An 18,030-nucleotide genomic window follows, 5' to 3' on the forward strand; every position below is an offset into this window, starting at 1 on the left:
TTCCCTATTGTTAACTACTACTCCTCAACTCTGGAAAAAAGCCCTTATAAAGCTGAGAAAAATTATCTCTTTCTAGCTTATGACTTGTCCAGCATCTTCAACCCCACCTTTAACATGGTAATTTCACATTTTCAAACTCATGTTTGAGAAGGCCAAAGTACTGTATACAAACTTCTACATCCATGAAATAAAAATCCATTTTATATCTGTATCCAAAGGAAACTTGGTGTTGATTGTGTGAAATAAAGTCCTGCATACGGTCATATCTTCCCTTGGACTTTTTATTTACTTTGCATTGCTTCATAGCTTGTGCCTATTTCCTTTAATATTTTTTAAAATACTCACGAAGTCGAAGAGATGGTCCAATAGCAAGTAAAAAAAAAGATTTATTTTTAATCCTGGGAGATATCCTGTACTAGCACAGCGTACTTGGACAGAAAATGAAAACATGATTTTTTCTTACCTCTCTGCAAGTGTTTGCTGTTCATTGATTCCAACATTGAAGAGTACTGGATACATGCGAAGTAGCTTTCCTTCTTTAATCTCTTGTGGCAGCAACTCAAACATCTTTGCTGGAAGCTGGACCTCTATAACATAATGTTCACTGGGAAAAAAAGAGAAGAATAAGGATAAATATTGATTAGTTTGAAATTATAACCTTCCTAAATTATAGAGAACATGTAGACTTGTAAACCAGTTCCCCCCTTTTCCCCTTAATTGTATTCAACCATAAAATATGACAATTCAGATAGTTTGTTTTAAGAACATAACCAAGCTATACAGAAAAAGGCAGGTGTATATAATTGTACGCTCTTGATACTGACTTCTTTACTGAAGTGAAAATAGGACTAAAGATGAAGGCAATAAAAAAAGTCTTCTGCTACCAAAAGATCAATGAGAACACCTCAACTCTTAAAATGCATCTTGTTGAGTTACAAAAACATCTTCGTTTCAGAAGTCACAACTTGATCCTGTATACACTTTAATTCTAATATGAGCAAAAAACCTTTCACAAGAACCCAAAGCAAAATTCCCATTTTCTTCAGTGGCTGGATTTTATCCCTGGGGATAGAAAGCATCACCAACAACAAAACTGACTCTATGAAGATAATAATCGAAGGCTCATTACAGAAACATGAATCCTATTTTAGGAGAAGGGATATGATATATAGCAGTTCTGCTTTTATGTTTGTGTTTGGTCTGACTTTATGACAAACATGTTACTTTGGCTGGCAGTCCAAATTCTGATCATGTGGAACCCTCAAGTTGAATTTCACCCATCTCTGAGGATTGATGCCTGACCCCGTAACAGAAACAACGGCATGCTGTTAACTTAGTTTTTATTAGCTTTCTTTCCGTTATTAGAGAAATCAGTCTAATACAAAAAGAACAGACTAGAAGCAAACCCATTTTTCTCCAGGATTTGGCATTTTAATCAGAGGGCCAACTGATAACAAAGACTGAAATTTTCTCTCCTGCAGAGCACATTTTATATACAACCACCAAGGAAGAGTATTACAGCAATAGGAGGGAAGGAGGATCTGTATCCTACCTACAGAAGCCAGGCCTAGGAAGTCACACAACTTTTGCACGCAAACTTAGGTGGAAAACTGTTTGCACCTATTAAAATAACCTATCACGAAGTCCCTCCAACTCTTACTTTAATCAGTCATGTGCTTGCTAAAGAATTAAAATACAGCCTGAATTACCCACATGTAGAATTGGGGAGAGAAAAGGCAGAAAACCTTGAAGAAAAAGGGCAGTTTCTGCAGTAGCTCTGGCACCTTTGGCAAGCTGGAAGGATGAGTGGCACTATCTCAGGGCAGGTGTTTGGACAAACAGCTTCAGCTTAGAATAGCTTGTGGTCGTGTCTGAACGTCTATACTGCCCATATATCTGAGAACAAAATAAAATGGATCCAGTACAGACCTGTGACTGAATTGTAATTACCTTCAGTTAGGGCCACAGCATATGCTTTGGTACAGGCTAGAACTAGTATGTAATCTTTGAGCGAATGCCAGATGCTCCTTACTGAGAGGGGTTACCAGTTTTGAATAGAGGATACCTGACTCGGGGGGTGGAGGGGGAGGAGAAAAAAAAAGAAATAGTTCTACTCCCCAGATAAGTCTATTTGGCTTGTGTTCTGTTTGATTAATTCACCCATGTGAAGGTAAGAGAGAGTTGGCAAGGATGACAGTGAAGAACTCCGTACAAATGATCTTTACATAGCAGCTTTCACCCTCAGCCTGCATGTGTGTGCTCCTAGCTGCTGTCAAGTGCTACCAGAGCATTCTTCTGTGATGGAGTCCCTTCATGAGGTTGAGAAGAAATGTTGGTTTAGTCTAATTCAAAGGGCATACGCTACTGAGCTAAAATGCCACCAAATCACGGCATCACTACATTTCACAGACCGCAATCACTACAGATCTTTCCCTGTGTGAAAGAACACTGAGAAATGCTAACTTTTAGGAGTGATAAATTAACATCAGTAGCATTTGAGAGTTTCCCCTTGTCCACTTTTTTTTTCCTTTTTCAAAACGTTTTTTTGAAGTCTCAGAGATAATCCTTGGTAAATTTTCGAAATCTGTAACCAATTACACAACCCATTTCTGATCACGTAAGGAAAAGGCTATCAAGCTGTGACAGAGAGCTGTCTAGAAAGCCCAAGAATGGTACGGAAGTCAGGTGGGGGAAAAAAAAAAGAAAAATAATTCAAAGTACTGGAATCTGGAGGACTTGTTTGACATTAATTTACCAAAAATCTTACAGGTTGTATGCTTCTACTTAAACAAGAAACAGTAATAGAGCAGTAAATGTTATTGCCATGTGGTTTCTCTCTTTAATGGCTGGACTCAGTGCAGAGATACCAGGTGATTTTGGCATGAGATGGATAAGGCAGCTACTACATTTTCCAATGAGAAGGAAAAATTAGTACATAATTTTTAACATTTAATGATCTTTCAGGAAAACAAAGTGGAGAAATCCAGCATTTTTAAAAGAGTAAGTAATACATCATCGTCTCTTTCAGAACGAATTGATTAAATGTAGGTATTAAATATTTAAATATCTATTATTTCACTAAAACAGGACTGCTTAAGAATATCCCTTTCTTTGACTTTATTTGCCTTCTTCTCTAATATTTGTTATCATCACATACGATGATAGACAAACACTTGCAGTCCTGTTAGAAGGCTTCTGAAAATTAGCCCCATGCAGCTGTGGGCCCTGGACCCTGCAGCTCCTTGCAGCTGGCTGAAATCACACGCTCTTAGTTCATTGCAAAAACACAAAACAAGTCATTTACATGAACCTTCGCTTTGCTTTGTAACAGGAAAAAAATGCACACATGGTCAGTCACTGCATCTCAGCCGGGAGGTGCTTCAGCCAGCTCTTCTTTCAACTAAGTGACAACTTTTTAGATCACTTCAATGTGGCTGCAAGTGCTAGTCTGATCGTGAGCTTTGTTGAAAACATGGTATCAAACCCTGTGATGCCTTGCAGTTTCACATGCACAATCAAAAACATTCTATCAAAGAACTTTATACAAGTGAGCATTAACTACTTTCGCCTATAAGAAAAGAACCTGAGTGCCTGAACAGAGCTTTGCTTCACCTGGATGGTCAGGGTCAGCCACCCACATCAGCAGGTTGGCGCACTGCTCGCCAATGCCACGCTCTGTGGGTTGATTTGATTGTGTACACTGAATCTCAGTCTTAAGCACTTCCCTAGAAAAACAATTACAAGTGAATACTCTGACTCGCAAGATAAGAATGTGTAGCTTAATTTTCTGTCCTGCATTTCTACAGTCTTTTAAGTCTCATTTTATCAAGCCACATCATAAAGCAACCAATATGATCTAAAAATTGTGGGGTTTTTAAACATTAATTAGAAAATAACTATGTTTTCCACTGCCTTCTCTTTTTATGGTTGACTTCCAACGCTGTCTGATAGGAGCTGTCTCATCACAGCTCTTATAGGAATGGGGGTCCTCCACATAAGCCTTGAAGATTTTATTTTTTTTTTCTCTGATACCGATTCCATCCAGTGAATACCTGCCAGTAAGTACAGTACAGTAATCACAGGCAGTAACTCTTCCTAAAGACTAACTACTCCATCAATCCAGAATACCCGAGACAGCTTAAAGCTTGAGACTTTCAAGCCCAGGACCTCCCAGCGTGACAGTTCAGTGTACCACAGTAACGGCAACAAGCCAGTAAATGTAGCTGCTGGATTTTTAAAGATTTTTGACTGCTGTGATTTACAAAGGATGTTTTTCTTCCGTTTCATCTACACACCATAATTATTCTTAATTATTCCTGATGTGTTGCCTATCATACTCCAGCCTTCCTGATATTTATTTCAATCCTTTCTCGGAAGGCCCATAGGATAAGAGTGAATCATCCCTAATAATTAAGTAAATCAGAGGTGAAAGCTCACTTCAGAGGAAACATATCTTTTCTAAAAGTTGCTGCTTTCAGCTGGATTTAATTTACAGTCATCTTAAGAATAATGATACTATTATGGAAGTGATTTCTACAAAAGTAAAAACATTTGAAGCTTCAGACTAGAATAATAATAAAGATGGAAAACCCGTTCCTTCTGTGTAACAATCTTGTTAACCCTCTTACAGCCACAATTAATGAAGTATTTCAGTTTATGTCCTGATATTCAGCAGTGCTTATGTGAGACGCATAGTTTATTAGTGGCTTTATGCAAGGATTTCTGAGGGTCAGTATGCCCTGAGTGATCTTCAGCAACTAAGATAGGCTTCATTTTTCAAAAGTGACCACTAAGTTTTGGCATCTGAGTTTTTCAGTTTCCATCTTAAGACAATCAAGGCCTAACTCCTGGAAATGCAATTTCATTTGTCACACTGAAATACAAGTTCCGGACACCTCAAAACCAAGGTTTCTTCAGTCAGAGGCCATTTTTGTAAATATTGACCTTGTCACTTCTCTTGATTCAGTATCTATATACGAAAATTGCAACAGTAACTCTGCACAACCCAGACACTGTTTTGATTAATTTGTGTTAGTAATTGGAACTTTTAGCTTTTCGTCACGAAAATAACCCAGAGCCCACATTACTACTAGCTTTACAAATCCCTACTACCTCATGACATCTCCAATCACCTCATGAAAAGTAAAATTACTGCACTTTCCACGTAATAGTATTCAGCAACAAGAAAACCATTATCTGTGTTTTCATGTGCTACAGATTAAAACAACATGCCGTGGGCTCCAGGAAACAGAGTTCTTACCGCCTTCCAGTTATAATAGGCAAAAAATCTTCTGATTTGGCTTCAATGACTTTAAACATTACTTTCTGCAAATCTGAAATTCCCACAGCCATGTCTTCTAGCATCCCTGCTTCTTCACCTATATGGAAAGATTACAGAGGTTATTAATGGAGTAGACAGATCAGTCACTAAATAGGTTGTAGTAAAGCAATACGGGGATTATATTTTTCAGTCTGTGCATCTAAAAAAATCACAGTCCTAAATCCACATTAAAGTAACCTACATAAAAGCAGACTGATTTTTAGAACTGCTGACAACTCTCTGTGGCCTAAATGATAACTCTGAGTATTAAGCACCTCTGAAAATCAGCCTGCTCTATATGTGCATAGAATAACCTCAGACAAGCCATTTTTGCCTATTTTGAAAGTGGTTTTAAAGACTGTCCTGCTGATGGAGGACAAAGGTTTTGAGAATAACAACGAGTATCTTGCAAAAGGGAGCCTGACAGCAACCTCCAAGTGAGGAACTGCAATTGCCTGTGCATTAAAGAGCTACACAAATGCTAAATCCTCTACTTTGGTCAAAATCTCTAATTTGGGGAAGGATTCCAATACAACTAGCTAAAAGCTTTTTGAAACATACGGCAGTTTCTCCCTCCAAATGTCCTTTTTAATACCTATCAAATGATGGTCTCTGTAACAAGCTAGCAATTAAACAGTTTTCAAGCTATCTTAACATCATGAACACTGGCATGGTCAGGGCAGAGGCTGATAGAGTCAGTAACTGTTTAAATCTGTTGCTTGGATTTAGCTTTATAAACCTGATATTTTTGGTCAGGTCAAATGCCTATACAAATGGAGACAGTTTTTTATAGAAGTTCCACTAGCTATACTGAGGAAGGAGTCTCCTGTATTTAAAGACAATGTAGGTCAGCACTCTGCATGGAATAATTAGCAACTAATGATCTCAGAAGAATTGAGAATAAAATAAATGAGTAATTTTTGATGCAGAATTGAAAACACAGTATCAATGACTTCAACCATGCTATTATATGGAAGCCTGCTGTCTCCCAAGTATAGTATTTGTTGATTCAATAAGCCAAATTACTGAAAGCAGAACAGAAGTTAAAATAAGAACCTCATTGGTAAACTTCTGGTCTGGATGCATAAGGAACTCTGTCCAAGAACAATACTTACTATACGTACTAAGGAGTCCTTCATATTGCACAAGCAATCCAACAGTATGAAGCTGTTGTAAAAATCCTTGATCACGTAAACCTGTGTGCAATTTGATTATAAACCCACAGACCAATCCAGCGAGCTATAAAGACAATGAAAAAATGTGAAATTAACAGATGTACTGTTATAACATAGTTAAAATGAAGCTTGCTATCATTATACATAACAGAATTAATATTTAGATATTTGAGAAAACAGCATAGATATAACTACATACATAATTTAATATTAATATATTATTGAGGCATTTTTTGGTGTAAAAGGCAGTTAAGTATTCCCTTATTTTACATTAGATAAGCTTCATTTCTTTTGTGGGGTTGTGTGTTGGGTACACTGACATAAGTGAGACCAGAACCTCCACTGGCAGGTTATGAACACATAAATCTGTGAATTATAATTGATTTGGAAGCAATGAGGCACCTAATGTAACAGGATCTCCTTGGCAGTTGCACCCTAACTCCTTAATTCTTAGAATTAAGAATTATTAATTCTTAGAAAACTCCTTAACATGTTAGAAAAAAATATATAACTTAAGGGAGAAATTAGATGAATCATTTAGAGGAAAATCTATCCGGAAACCATGATCTACAGGAGAAAATCAAAAGAATTTGTTCAATATCTTTATAGATGATCTGGATGAGGGAATCGAGTGCTCCCTCAGTAAGTTTGCAGATGACACCAAGCTGGGTGGGAATGTTGATCTGCTGGAAGGTAGGAGGGCTCTGCAGAGGGATCTGGACAGGCTGGATCGATGGGCAGAGGTCAACTGTATGAGGTTTAATAAGGCCAAGCGCAGGGTCCTGCACTTGGGTCACAACAACCCCATGCAACGTTACAGGCTTGGGGAGGGGTGGCTGGAGAGCTGCCCGGCGGAAAGGGACCTGGGGGTGCTGGTTGACAGCCAGCTGACCATGAGCCAGCAGTGTGCCCAGGTGGCCAAGAAGGCCAACAGCGTCCTGGCCTGTATCAGAAATAGTGTGGCCAGCAGGAGTAGGGAAGTGATCGTGCCCCTGTACTCGGCACTGGTGAGGCTGCAGCTTGAATCCTGTGTTCAGTTTTGGGCCCCTCACTACAAGAAGGACATTGAAGTGCTGGGGGGAAGGGCAACGAAGCTGGTGAGGGGTCTGGAGCACAAGTCTTATGAGGAGCGGCTGAGGGAACTGGGGTTGTTCAGTCTGGAGAAGAGGAGGCTGAGGGGAGACCTTCTCGCACTCTACAACTACCTGAAAGGGGGTTGTGGTGACGAGGGCGCTGGTCTCCTCTGCCAAGTAACCAGCAATAGGACGAGAGGAAATGTCCTCAAGTTGCACCAGGGGAGGTTTAGATTGGATATTAGGAAAAATTTCTTCACTGAGAGGGTGGTCAGGCATTGGAACAGGCTGCCCAGGGAGGTGGTGGAGTCGCCATCTCTGGAAGTGTTCAAAAAACATGTGGATTTGGCACTTCAGGACATGGTTTAGGGGACATGGTGGTGCTGGATTAATGGTTGGACTTGATGATCTTGAAGGTCCTTTCCAACCTTAGTGATTCTGTGAACTTCAGTTAGTTATTTACCAGGAGACGACAAGTCTGAGAAGAGACATGGTAATAGTCTTCAAACACACGAAATACTGCTTCAAACTGAAAACAAATAATATTTTCTTCTTTTCCAAGCTGACCAGGAGGAATAGTACCTAGTTTGAATAACAGCAAGGAATATTCAAGGCTAGACTTGAGAAATTCACCTATGGATGTGGATACTGGCATATAATCTAGGAAGACTAAAAATAACTTTATGGATCCTTCTTTGTGCAGAAGAGAGATCAGGTAACCACTTCCAGTCCATTGCAGACCTACTTCTCCGACTCAGTGATACAGTTACTATGGATTTCCATTTACTATTAATTTCTCTATCACATTATAAAATATTTAAGCGGATGTAACAACAAAATATATGAAAAAGTTGTGTTAAATTGGAGAAAGAAAAAAAAACAAGAAAAAAGAAAAACACAAACACTGACATGAATAGTATGCTTAATTATAGAAACAGTATGACATAAGTGACACAAGACAACCTACTGCTTGACTAAAAACGATGTCTCTTCTTAGGGTCAGCATCAAACATTGCGGCAAACCACAGGCAAGTTCCTGGAGCAGAACAAACGCCATCGACTGCTTCGCCCTGGTCACCACCTCTCCCATGCAGTCCTTCAGTGTAATCACCAGGGGATAAAGCTGTTCATACCAGTCACCTAGAACAAGACACATCATCCTTTCCAAAACAGAAAATTTGCAGTGAAAATCCTTTTCAGAATGGAAAGAGGGCTGCAGAGATCATCCTACACTTTAAAACAACATTGCAGCTCTATCCTAACCATTGTGGTACAGCAAACATCACTGGAGAATATGCTTAGAGGTAGGACTCCAGCATACCACTGAGACTGGGGCTAAATCCTTGACCTGAATCCAACTATATCCTGAAACAATGACTTTTTAACAGACCTAATTTCTCTGTAAAACTTGCATTAAAGTGTCATAAACAGAGCATACAGGGATACACACGAAAACTCATTTAGCACAAGATGAATACAGTGGAGATGATGATCTTCTGTTCTTTCCAGCACTGACAACTTGCTATCTAAACAAATGAAGTACCATAAAAAAAAAAAAAAAACCAAGGTGGAAAAGCCTATAGTTAAGAAAAAGTGGGTGCTGGAAGGCAAAACGGAACAAATAGATATCTGGAAGGATATTATCTGTTTAACGTATAGGCTGGAAAAACACTAACCTTCAGGTCACATTACTTTTTCGTTTTAGCTTTTCTCTATATTGTTGTCTTTAAATATTTAGAGATATTGAACTCATTTTTTTTTTAGCTACTTTGAGCAGAGAGATTTGGAACTATTTTGTAATATGTTTTCCTAGGAGTATCAGAAAACACAAGCTAGTGAAATGTTTGAAAAATGGGACTCCTTAATACATTACAAATGAAACGAAATGATAACTAGAAATGAAAGAAAATCAGAACAGCTCACTCAAACTTGCCCAATTACCTGAGTTATTCAGGATTTAATAAAATCAGACCTATACTGTAGTTGCATCTGATCTTGCCTACCCCTCTAAGTTGAGCAAATAATAAAAAAAAACCCAAACAAAAACCAAACCACCCTCCTTCAGAATCTACATCTCAGTTTCATTATTATAGTTTAAAATGAAAGAGAAATCAACACTCCAGAAGAATCTATATAAAAATAGGGAGTGTAACTGACTTAATACATTCCATTACTGACTCATACTTTCTGTAGATTAGTGTAATTAATAATCAATGATAATTAAAATCTGTTCCATTTAAACTGTAATTAGGTGGAAGATAGCAGCACGTTGTTTCAGGTAACGTTCTGAGTCAGGCCAATGAAAGACTCATTAGTACTGAAGAAGTTCTTTAGGCAGGAAGACATAACTGCCTGTTGCAAAGCCAATTTGGCTACGCTCCAGAAAAAAATGTAAATTAGTAAAACTGTAGCAAAGAAGAGTGGAGAGAACTTTGAAAGCCAGGAGGAGAAACTGCAAAAACATAAGGCACCAGAAAGAGGAAATAGGAACAAGGACAGAGCAGTCACAGAGAACAACTTGGGTTCCTTTGCAAATAATGTCTTTGTGGTCAGCCAACGTGTGTTTCAGTAGTCAGACACATTTAAGTGTGAGTAATAAAGACTGAAGGATAGTTTCCTGGAAAACAGCAGTTACGAAGTTAGAGCCATCATGAACAAAACAGAATATAAGCCATCCCCAGTTTCATGCTCCAGCAAAAAGCAGTGATTTTATACATGCCATTGACTAAGAGAGTACTGATACGCTGTACGCCAAGGTCTGGTGTACACGTTTTAAAGAGACTGCTGAAAAAAATGGAGAGCTACCAAGATTTAGAGTTTAATCTCTTTAAGCCTATGAAAAAGGCTGTGCAGCAACTTGATTTCCTCTATTCATGAGGAGAAAATAACAAGTACTAACAGGGACGTTTATTCTAGGGAATAAAAGCAAAAGAATAACCAAAGGTCAGAGGCTGCTGTGAGACACAGTCAAATTTAGAAATGAAGTAGACAACAAGGTGTGACATACTGGAAGTCAGACTAGACAGACCAGACAAGCTAAACTCTCCTTTCCAGTCTTAAGTTATAGTAATTTCTTAAATGAATCGATAAATCCCAAGGAAAGCAACTGCAGCAGAATAAGAGCAAAAGATGTAATGCATACTGAACCAGTGAACAGGGCTGTATGTGGTAAGAATAAAGTTTGTTGTCTGCTCCTGACTTGAACAAATAATGAAAAAGATCATACCTGGCCACTTTAAAGTAGACCTGAAGGTACAGCTAATAGACATCTGTTTCACTTTCACAGGAAAGCAGAGCTGGATGCAGATACAGCCAAGGATCTTGCAAGTACACGGACAGCCAGGGCAAGAGAGAAAAAGCTGAATTTCTAGAACTAACCACACTTTGTGAACCTGCTATTACAATTTCAGGTTATGTGGATAGGGCTAAAGAGCTTTACTGACACTCTTTTTCATAAAAGAGGGGTCATATACTGGCAACAAGTCACATAACACTTAGATCTGTTTCTACTGCTGCCACTTCAGCAGTCAATCTGCACTGTGTATTTCTCCTTCTTTAGGAACATAACTTTGTACTTGTCCTTACTGAACTGCATCCTAATATTTCAGTCCTCCATTTCATCAAGATCCATTCTAATCCTGCTCCCATGGCGCTTAAAGCCTCTCCCAGCTTTAAACATCTGAAAATTTTATAAGCATCATCCATATTTCATAAGCCAAGTCAGTAATGAAAATATTGAATAATACTGGACTAAGAACAAATGTAAGTGGATTCTACTTCATGCAGCCTTCCAGGTTGGCAGTAAACAACTGATAACTACCTTCTGTTCCGATTGTCCAAATGATTTTGCACATACCTTGTAGTAGTTTCAAGATCATTTTCTCACAAGGATTTTTTGGGGGAGACTACATTTTTGGAATACTCACTAAAATAAGTAATTTTTGTCAGTAAATAATTGCATTAAGAAGGAATTCAAAGATATGAAATACTCAAGGCCATTGTTTCATTAAAGGACACTCATGCTAAATATATTAAAAATAAATCCTACGGAGTATTTAAGGTCCCAAAGAATACAGAGCTTTACTTATATATGTATTTTGCTTTGTGGAAAACAATAAGAATTGTAAGTTTGTAGGAAACCTTACCCTAATGACCAAGGAAGGATAAGTTACTTTATTATAGAATAGAAATAGCATTGTACTTGCCAAAAGGAAAGAAGATAAAACTACACCCTCATGCGATTAAGTTATCCACAAAAATCATCTACTCCTTGCTCACACTGGAAATTCTTGTTCACAATTAGTAAGGATGTCCAATCCCCAGAAGGTGGAGCCAGTTAGCAAATCTCAAAGAGGGATTGCATTGTTTCTTGAAAACAGAGTATTTATGAAGGGACTAATATAGGCTCATGTTTATCCTTTTATTTTAAAGGAAGTTTAGTGTGTTAAGATCAAAATAAAAGGAGTATCACAGACTGAGGTCTCAGAAATGACAAGTCTAGAAAAAAATCTATATAGCTGCTCAATCTTTGGTCTGGCAAAATCGCCATGTCACTTGTTATGCAGGATATCCTGTTGCAAATACTCCAGCAAGAATATAAATCAGGGTCATTTATTAACAATGCACAAAGCTCCAAATATCCATCAGATGCACTTACTTGAGCAAATACTGCAGCTTTTAAGTTGCTCCTTCAAACTGAGAAGCACTGTGAAACTGAAGTTAATGAAACAGAAAAAAAACATTGTATCAAGTGAATTCGGGAGAATTTGGAAAATAGAATTGTCTTGGATGCAGGGATAAATATGAACTATGAATACAATTCATAAAGAGATATTATTTGCAAAGGAAGCTTTAAAATCCTGGTCTAAATTCAGGGTTAGATTATCCTGATATAATTTGCCACAACATTGTTGACATGTGAGGCTACTCCTTGGTTACAAGCTACTCCTTAAGAGGTCTAAAAGAGTTTGGAAAATGGTGCAAAATGCCCTACAACTCCTCCTTCATGAGAAAAGTGGCAGTTGTCTCAGAATCAGTTCTTGCTGTAAAGAAGATACAGGGGGCCAACCATGGCTCAGGACCTCTACTCCTACGGAGACTGATGATAGCTTTGCAGAATGACTTAGGGAAGGGAATAGTATAAATTATTGCTTTTGTGTTTAACACATTCAAGGACTTCACACACATGTTGACACTTCAGGCGTCACATTTCTTTTAAGTTAAAATTGCAAGATTTGCATCCTCAACACAGTACAAAGTCCTTTGAAAGACTTAAGAATTAACTCAATGAGTAAACATCTCAAAAAAGACATTAGAAGCAAGAACAGAAGCAACAAGTAGACTACAGAATGACTGTCAGGTTGCTAAAATGACAAGGGCACCCTGTCCTTTTTGAAATATTTAGCATCCAAACAAAAGAGTCAAAGCCTACTGATGAAGCAAGGGAACTCAACTCAAAAATTGTGTTAGTCAGCTGTTGGAAAGGCAATTAAAGGTGTAAAAGCCAAACCCATTAAAATGGAATATGGAAGGATGAAATTAAAAGAAGTATCACCACTATGCAGTTTGGGTTAAGATTAAAACAAAAGTGTTTGTGCAGCACAAGCACTGAGTAAATACTCCGCTTCCATTGCTAACAGAGAGTTGTGGAAGTTCAGTTTATGACAGGATTTGCCCTTTGGTTGCTGGAAAATGCCCTTCAGTCCCATGTTCTCTTAATCAACACGCCTGCACAGGCAAATGACCTGCTTAGCACCCAGCTAGTAATTTCCACATGCTAATATTCAAGTTGCAATATGTCAAACTGCATGTTAAATTTGATAAAGTTTGGCAGAAAAGCAAGCTCCTGCTCCTTTCAAAATCAGGCCCATTGAAGTGCTTATTAAAATGTGCTAGTAATCAAAAAGGAAAAGCCCTAAGGCTTTGCAATAGCACTCCTATCTCCTTTTGCCCTGGCAACAGAGAAAAAAGCCAATTCCGTCACTGCTGTCTGCACCACCTAAAAATCAGTGAAAATCTTTGATGGCTTCAAGTCACTTCAAAATTTAAATGGTATGAAGTTAAAAACTAAACAAGGAATTAAAAGCGTAAGAAAGCATAATGTCATACTCTTAAAGGAACAGAGAGCTCTAGAAACGTAGGTAACAGCAGCTACACATGACAACTTTTTATTGTAGCTAATCGCTTATTCCCTTATTACCTGAATGTACAAATAATCTATGATAGGATTCAAATAATAGAGGCCAAACAATGTAAATGCATTGTTGTCCTGACATCACAAATTAAAAGTTAGACAAACTCTAACATCTTAACAAAAAAGGCAAGCAAAACAAACCAACCAAACCTGAGCAGTAGTAAACACCTCAAAAACAGCGAGTGTAAACACCATGAAATAATTAACCCACAAAGTCTGAATTTACTCACCTAGGATAGGAACATTCTTCTGAACTTTTTTTTTTAAGGGAGGTTTAAAAACTGACTTTAGTAGAGTTCATGTATTCATCTTTGCCCCACAAAAAGGTCAGCTACTTCATCTTGCCACGCAGCGCTTGGAGCTCAGTTTAACTCTGGTATGAGGGCTAAGCTCTTTGAGAAAGGATGATGTTTTATGCTCATAATTCTGCAGCATTTCTCACAGGAACACCAAAAACCTGCATAAGTCTTCCTGGTATTTCTGCAGTTAATACAATAGCAGTCTACTTTGCATGGTTTTGGGGTCTAGAAGTACAATTTTGAATTCTTATTATTCCATTGTAACCATCTGAGATTTTCTATGCTGTCATAAGGATTAATAGTGAAAATGGAAACCATCTAATCACACATACACAAGTGTCTCAGCAGCTTTAGTCATGATGAAAACAGAAAAAGGCAGCGATGGCAATAAGAGACTTAAAACTAAGGCAAATCTAATACACTCAAAACATAGGAGTAATGTATAAACCTTGCTCTAGAAGTGCTGTGTAATCAAATATTTGGTTAAAAAATAGTTTGTTGATTCAGTTAAATAGTCTTCCTTTCCCTTAGACATTTTAAAGCTTCTGTCAATAGCTGAACTACTTAGAGAAAATATTGCTGAAGGGGTTGTCTTACATGCTGGGCTACATATTGCCCAGTTAAGGACCCTGTCAAAAAGAGAAGGATGATACAAATGTGAGAGAGAAAAGAAAAAAGTAGCGCAGAAATAGAGTTGATGCAAAGACAAGCTTAAGAGAACGGGAATGAAAAAATGTAGGGAAACGGGAAGAGAAAGTTTTTCAGAAGTGTTTTTGTTTCCTCAAAAGAAATAATGTCTGCTACTCAAGCAAACAGAGACCAAGCGAGAATTTTTCATCTTCGTGACTAAATGATAACTTACAGTAAAAGCTCTTCTTCTGAAGATGGAAACAAAACTGGAACACAGTTTTATTTCACATTTCTACCAGCACTGCATTGGGAGGATGAACTGAAAGGATGCAGTGCCCATCCCTAGAGCACTGAAAGACAGAAAGATTTAATCTATACAGTCCCCATCAGGTATCAGATTATTCAAGAAAAATTAACCCACATATGCCTGTAGCAATGTAGCTATGAGCAGATGGTTTCCTTCATTCCAGCTAGGAAATATGGCACCATTCCCCAGGTGCCCTTTGCTACCTATGCTGAAGGTTACCATTGGCCAATTCATCTGCCAAGCAACACAGTTTATGATTCTGTAATTCCTTCAGGCAAAATCCAGGTGCAATCACACTGCCAACTTAAATTGTTTGAGCAAATGTGGTGGATTTTGTCTACAGTAAATTAGGCAGCGCTCACACAGCCGGTGGAGGAATGGCGGGGTGACAGTTCTGATGGTGTGGTATAAGGAGCAGATGGAAACAACACCCTGTTTTAGCAGCACAACTAAACATGGAGATCTGTCAGGGGCTGTGTAAGCATAAGATCAAACTACTGCATTTCACTGGCACCTCTAATGCTGCAGGACAGGTTTCACATTCTGACTCCCATGGAAAAATGAAAAGGCAAAAATAAAAAGAGTTTAATGTTGTTAAGTAGTTCTCCAAGGCAAACTGGCCTAGAGTTAAAAGAATAAAAAAACCCCCCACCTCTATCTTTAAAATTCATCTACTCTTCCTGATTTATCCTGCAGAGAAATCATAATCCTGCAACTGATGAAACCATAGCATGTTACCTTGGTAACTGGTAACTCAAATTCAGTCTTAAGAATACACTCAAAGGTCAGACTGCATGAAAAGTTCAGCTAAGGAAGGTATAACTCGTGTTGAAAGGTAAGTACAAGAAGAAAATGACACTGATATTTCTGATTCCAAAAGTTCCATACAATAAATATAAGCATGCTGGGAAAAAAAGAATAAGATCACACAATGTCAACACTGAGACTGCAAACATAAACCTATCTTAGGAAGCTCTGAATATATGTTATGACATCTATAGTTATAGGAATATGCTATTGCTCAAAACCATCGAATTATTGTCATGCCATTTTCTACCATCTAAATGAGCACGTGTTATACGCTAGAGAAAAAAATTTTGCATTAAACCAGTCAGGTTCCCTGATATAAGCAAACATTTCATCCTGTACTTTAAGCATACTTTTCAATGTTTTGGTCAAAACACTGGTTATTCCCCATTTTTCTTACATACAGCAGCACAACTTTTCTTAGGATATACTCCAGCACTGAAGCAGTTTCAGACTCAAAGATCTATCTGTGCCCATACATTTGCAGTGTTAATGAAATATGTATTATACTGTATTTTATGTATAATGTAATTGCAACATACAGCAAGCTTTTCGTATATGTAATGTTTGTGAATTGCATGTAGCATAAAATCCTGTAATTTTACAGATCTATCTATGGGTGTAAACACAGGATGATTTCATATCTAGGAAAAAGTTAGGAACATGTACAACCAGGCTTGAAATACAAAATGGAGCAGAATTAAGGCAGAATTTACAATCCTTAACACAGAAACTCAACCTCTGTCTAGGTGCTTCATGTCAAACTTCAGAGAGCGAGATGCAGAGAAAAACGAGCATATAAAACCACACTCTCATCGAGAAGTCAAGCATGAAAAATTCTGGCCCCAAAGGCAATGGTTTTGAAAACCATCAGGCAACCAACTTTGGCACACACCTGGATGGTTCTTCAGAAAGCGCCATCTTTTAAGTTAGACCTATAAACAAAGCCGTTTTAAAACATCTCCATTTCTACATGACCTTGAAAGCCCTATAAGGTGTCAAAGGCTCTCATGAAAACATCATTAGGAAATGATGTCTTCCTGGAAAAGTAGAACATGAAAACAAAGCGATGTGCCCCACAAGTCTCCTGCAGTTTCCATGTAATGGGGTGTTGCAGAACACTTGGCACAACACAACAGAAGCACTGACTCTGCTCTCGCAGAAGGGCACTTGTACCGATTCAAGAGAAATAGGGAAGGTCCTGAAATGAGGGAAAAAGAGAAGAATTTAGTCCAGTGCCGTAACTTCTTGATATTTTCTGTGTCCTTGGCCTGTCAGCTCCAGGAGACAAGTCCTCAGCTGAATGAAACACATCTATAATTTTCTAACCATTATAAGTACGGTTACTTATAATTGCTTACTATTACTATTGCTTAGCAACAGGTACCTTTCATTCTATTTGATGACTGCTTATCATAGGACTTAAAAAGAAGTATCTTTTAAGCTTTCTTTGGCTTTGTGAGCTAAAAGCTCTAACCAATATTTCACGTGCCTGTGTAGGATGTGAGCCTAAATCAAAGCTAAGAGCATACTTTTTTATAACTACAATGAATGACTCAAATGGACTGGCTAAATAAATTTCATGGCTTATACAGACTAACAGAGGACATGTTCAGGGGCTTGAAGAGAATGAAGTAAAATCTGTAAACATTCATGTTGCTGTGCATGTCAGAAAGCATCCAAAAAGAATTATCCTAAATCATGACTTTTTTCAGACTGAGAAGGGGGGAAAGAAAATGGAAGTTTTGTTGCATAACTATGGAATACAGATAAAAAAAGGTACATGCATGTCTATGTATACAGACACAAATGCACTGTAGTAACTTGGGGGAAGTTTGGGTGAAAGTGTACTTCTACTTTATGTGCAAAACGTTTCTAATAGACATACTGGATCTCTGCTAACAAAAGCAGAAAAGCTTGTTAGCAGCAGGGGGAAGAGGAGGGAGTTAGGTACAAGAACAAATACTGTTTTGTTCATTTAATCAAAATCAGTATCCTTGGCTAAAGATTCTTTCAAGCTGACAACTACACCTGTTGAATATTGTACCTTCTTATCAGAAGAAGGTCTGAAAAATGTATAAAGCTAATTGTGTTGATACTTTGCACCTGCAAGCCTTCACTAGAGAACAAAGGTGCGTCATCTGTCTAACATTATAGGGATAGTAGCCATCCAGATAAAGATAGATATATATCTGAGATAGAAACTCAGAGAAGCAAACAGATAAG

At 38.0% G+C, this 18,030-nt stretch overlaps 1 protein-coding gene across 7 annotated transcripts in view; it reads right to left on the reverse strand.

Moving 5' to 3' along the window:
- Positions 1–18,030, reverse strand: part of INPP4B (inositol polyphosphate-4-phosphatase type II B) — a gene marked incomplete at both ends in the record, with an annotated part of 291,862 nt that overhangs the window by 43,778 nt on the left and 230,054 nt on the right. For 6 of the 7 annotated variants that reach the window (XM_081999525.1, XM_081999527.1, XM_081999529.1 and 3 more), the window contains 4 exons: positions 464–604; positions 5,261–5,378; positions 6,436–6,559; positions 8,536–8,708. The exons of the other annotated variant lie outside the window; for it this stretch is intronic. In XM_081999525.1, the coding sequence (XP_081855651.1) occupies positions 464–604; positions 5,261–5,378; positions 6,436–6,559; positions 8,536–8,708 (556 nt within the window). The remainder of the gene's footprint in view (positions 1–463; positions 605–5,260; positions 5,379–6,435; positions 6,560–8,535; positions 8,709–18,030) is intronic. 7 annotated transcript variants of the gene reach the window in all.

The sequence above is a fragment of the Phaethon aethereus genome (assembly GCF_964289735.1).
Source record: "Phaethon aethereus genome assembly, chromosome: 4".
NCBI lineage: Eukaryota > Metazoa > Chordata > Aves > Phaethontiformes > Phaethontidae > Phaethon > Phaethon aethereus.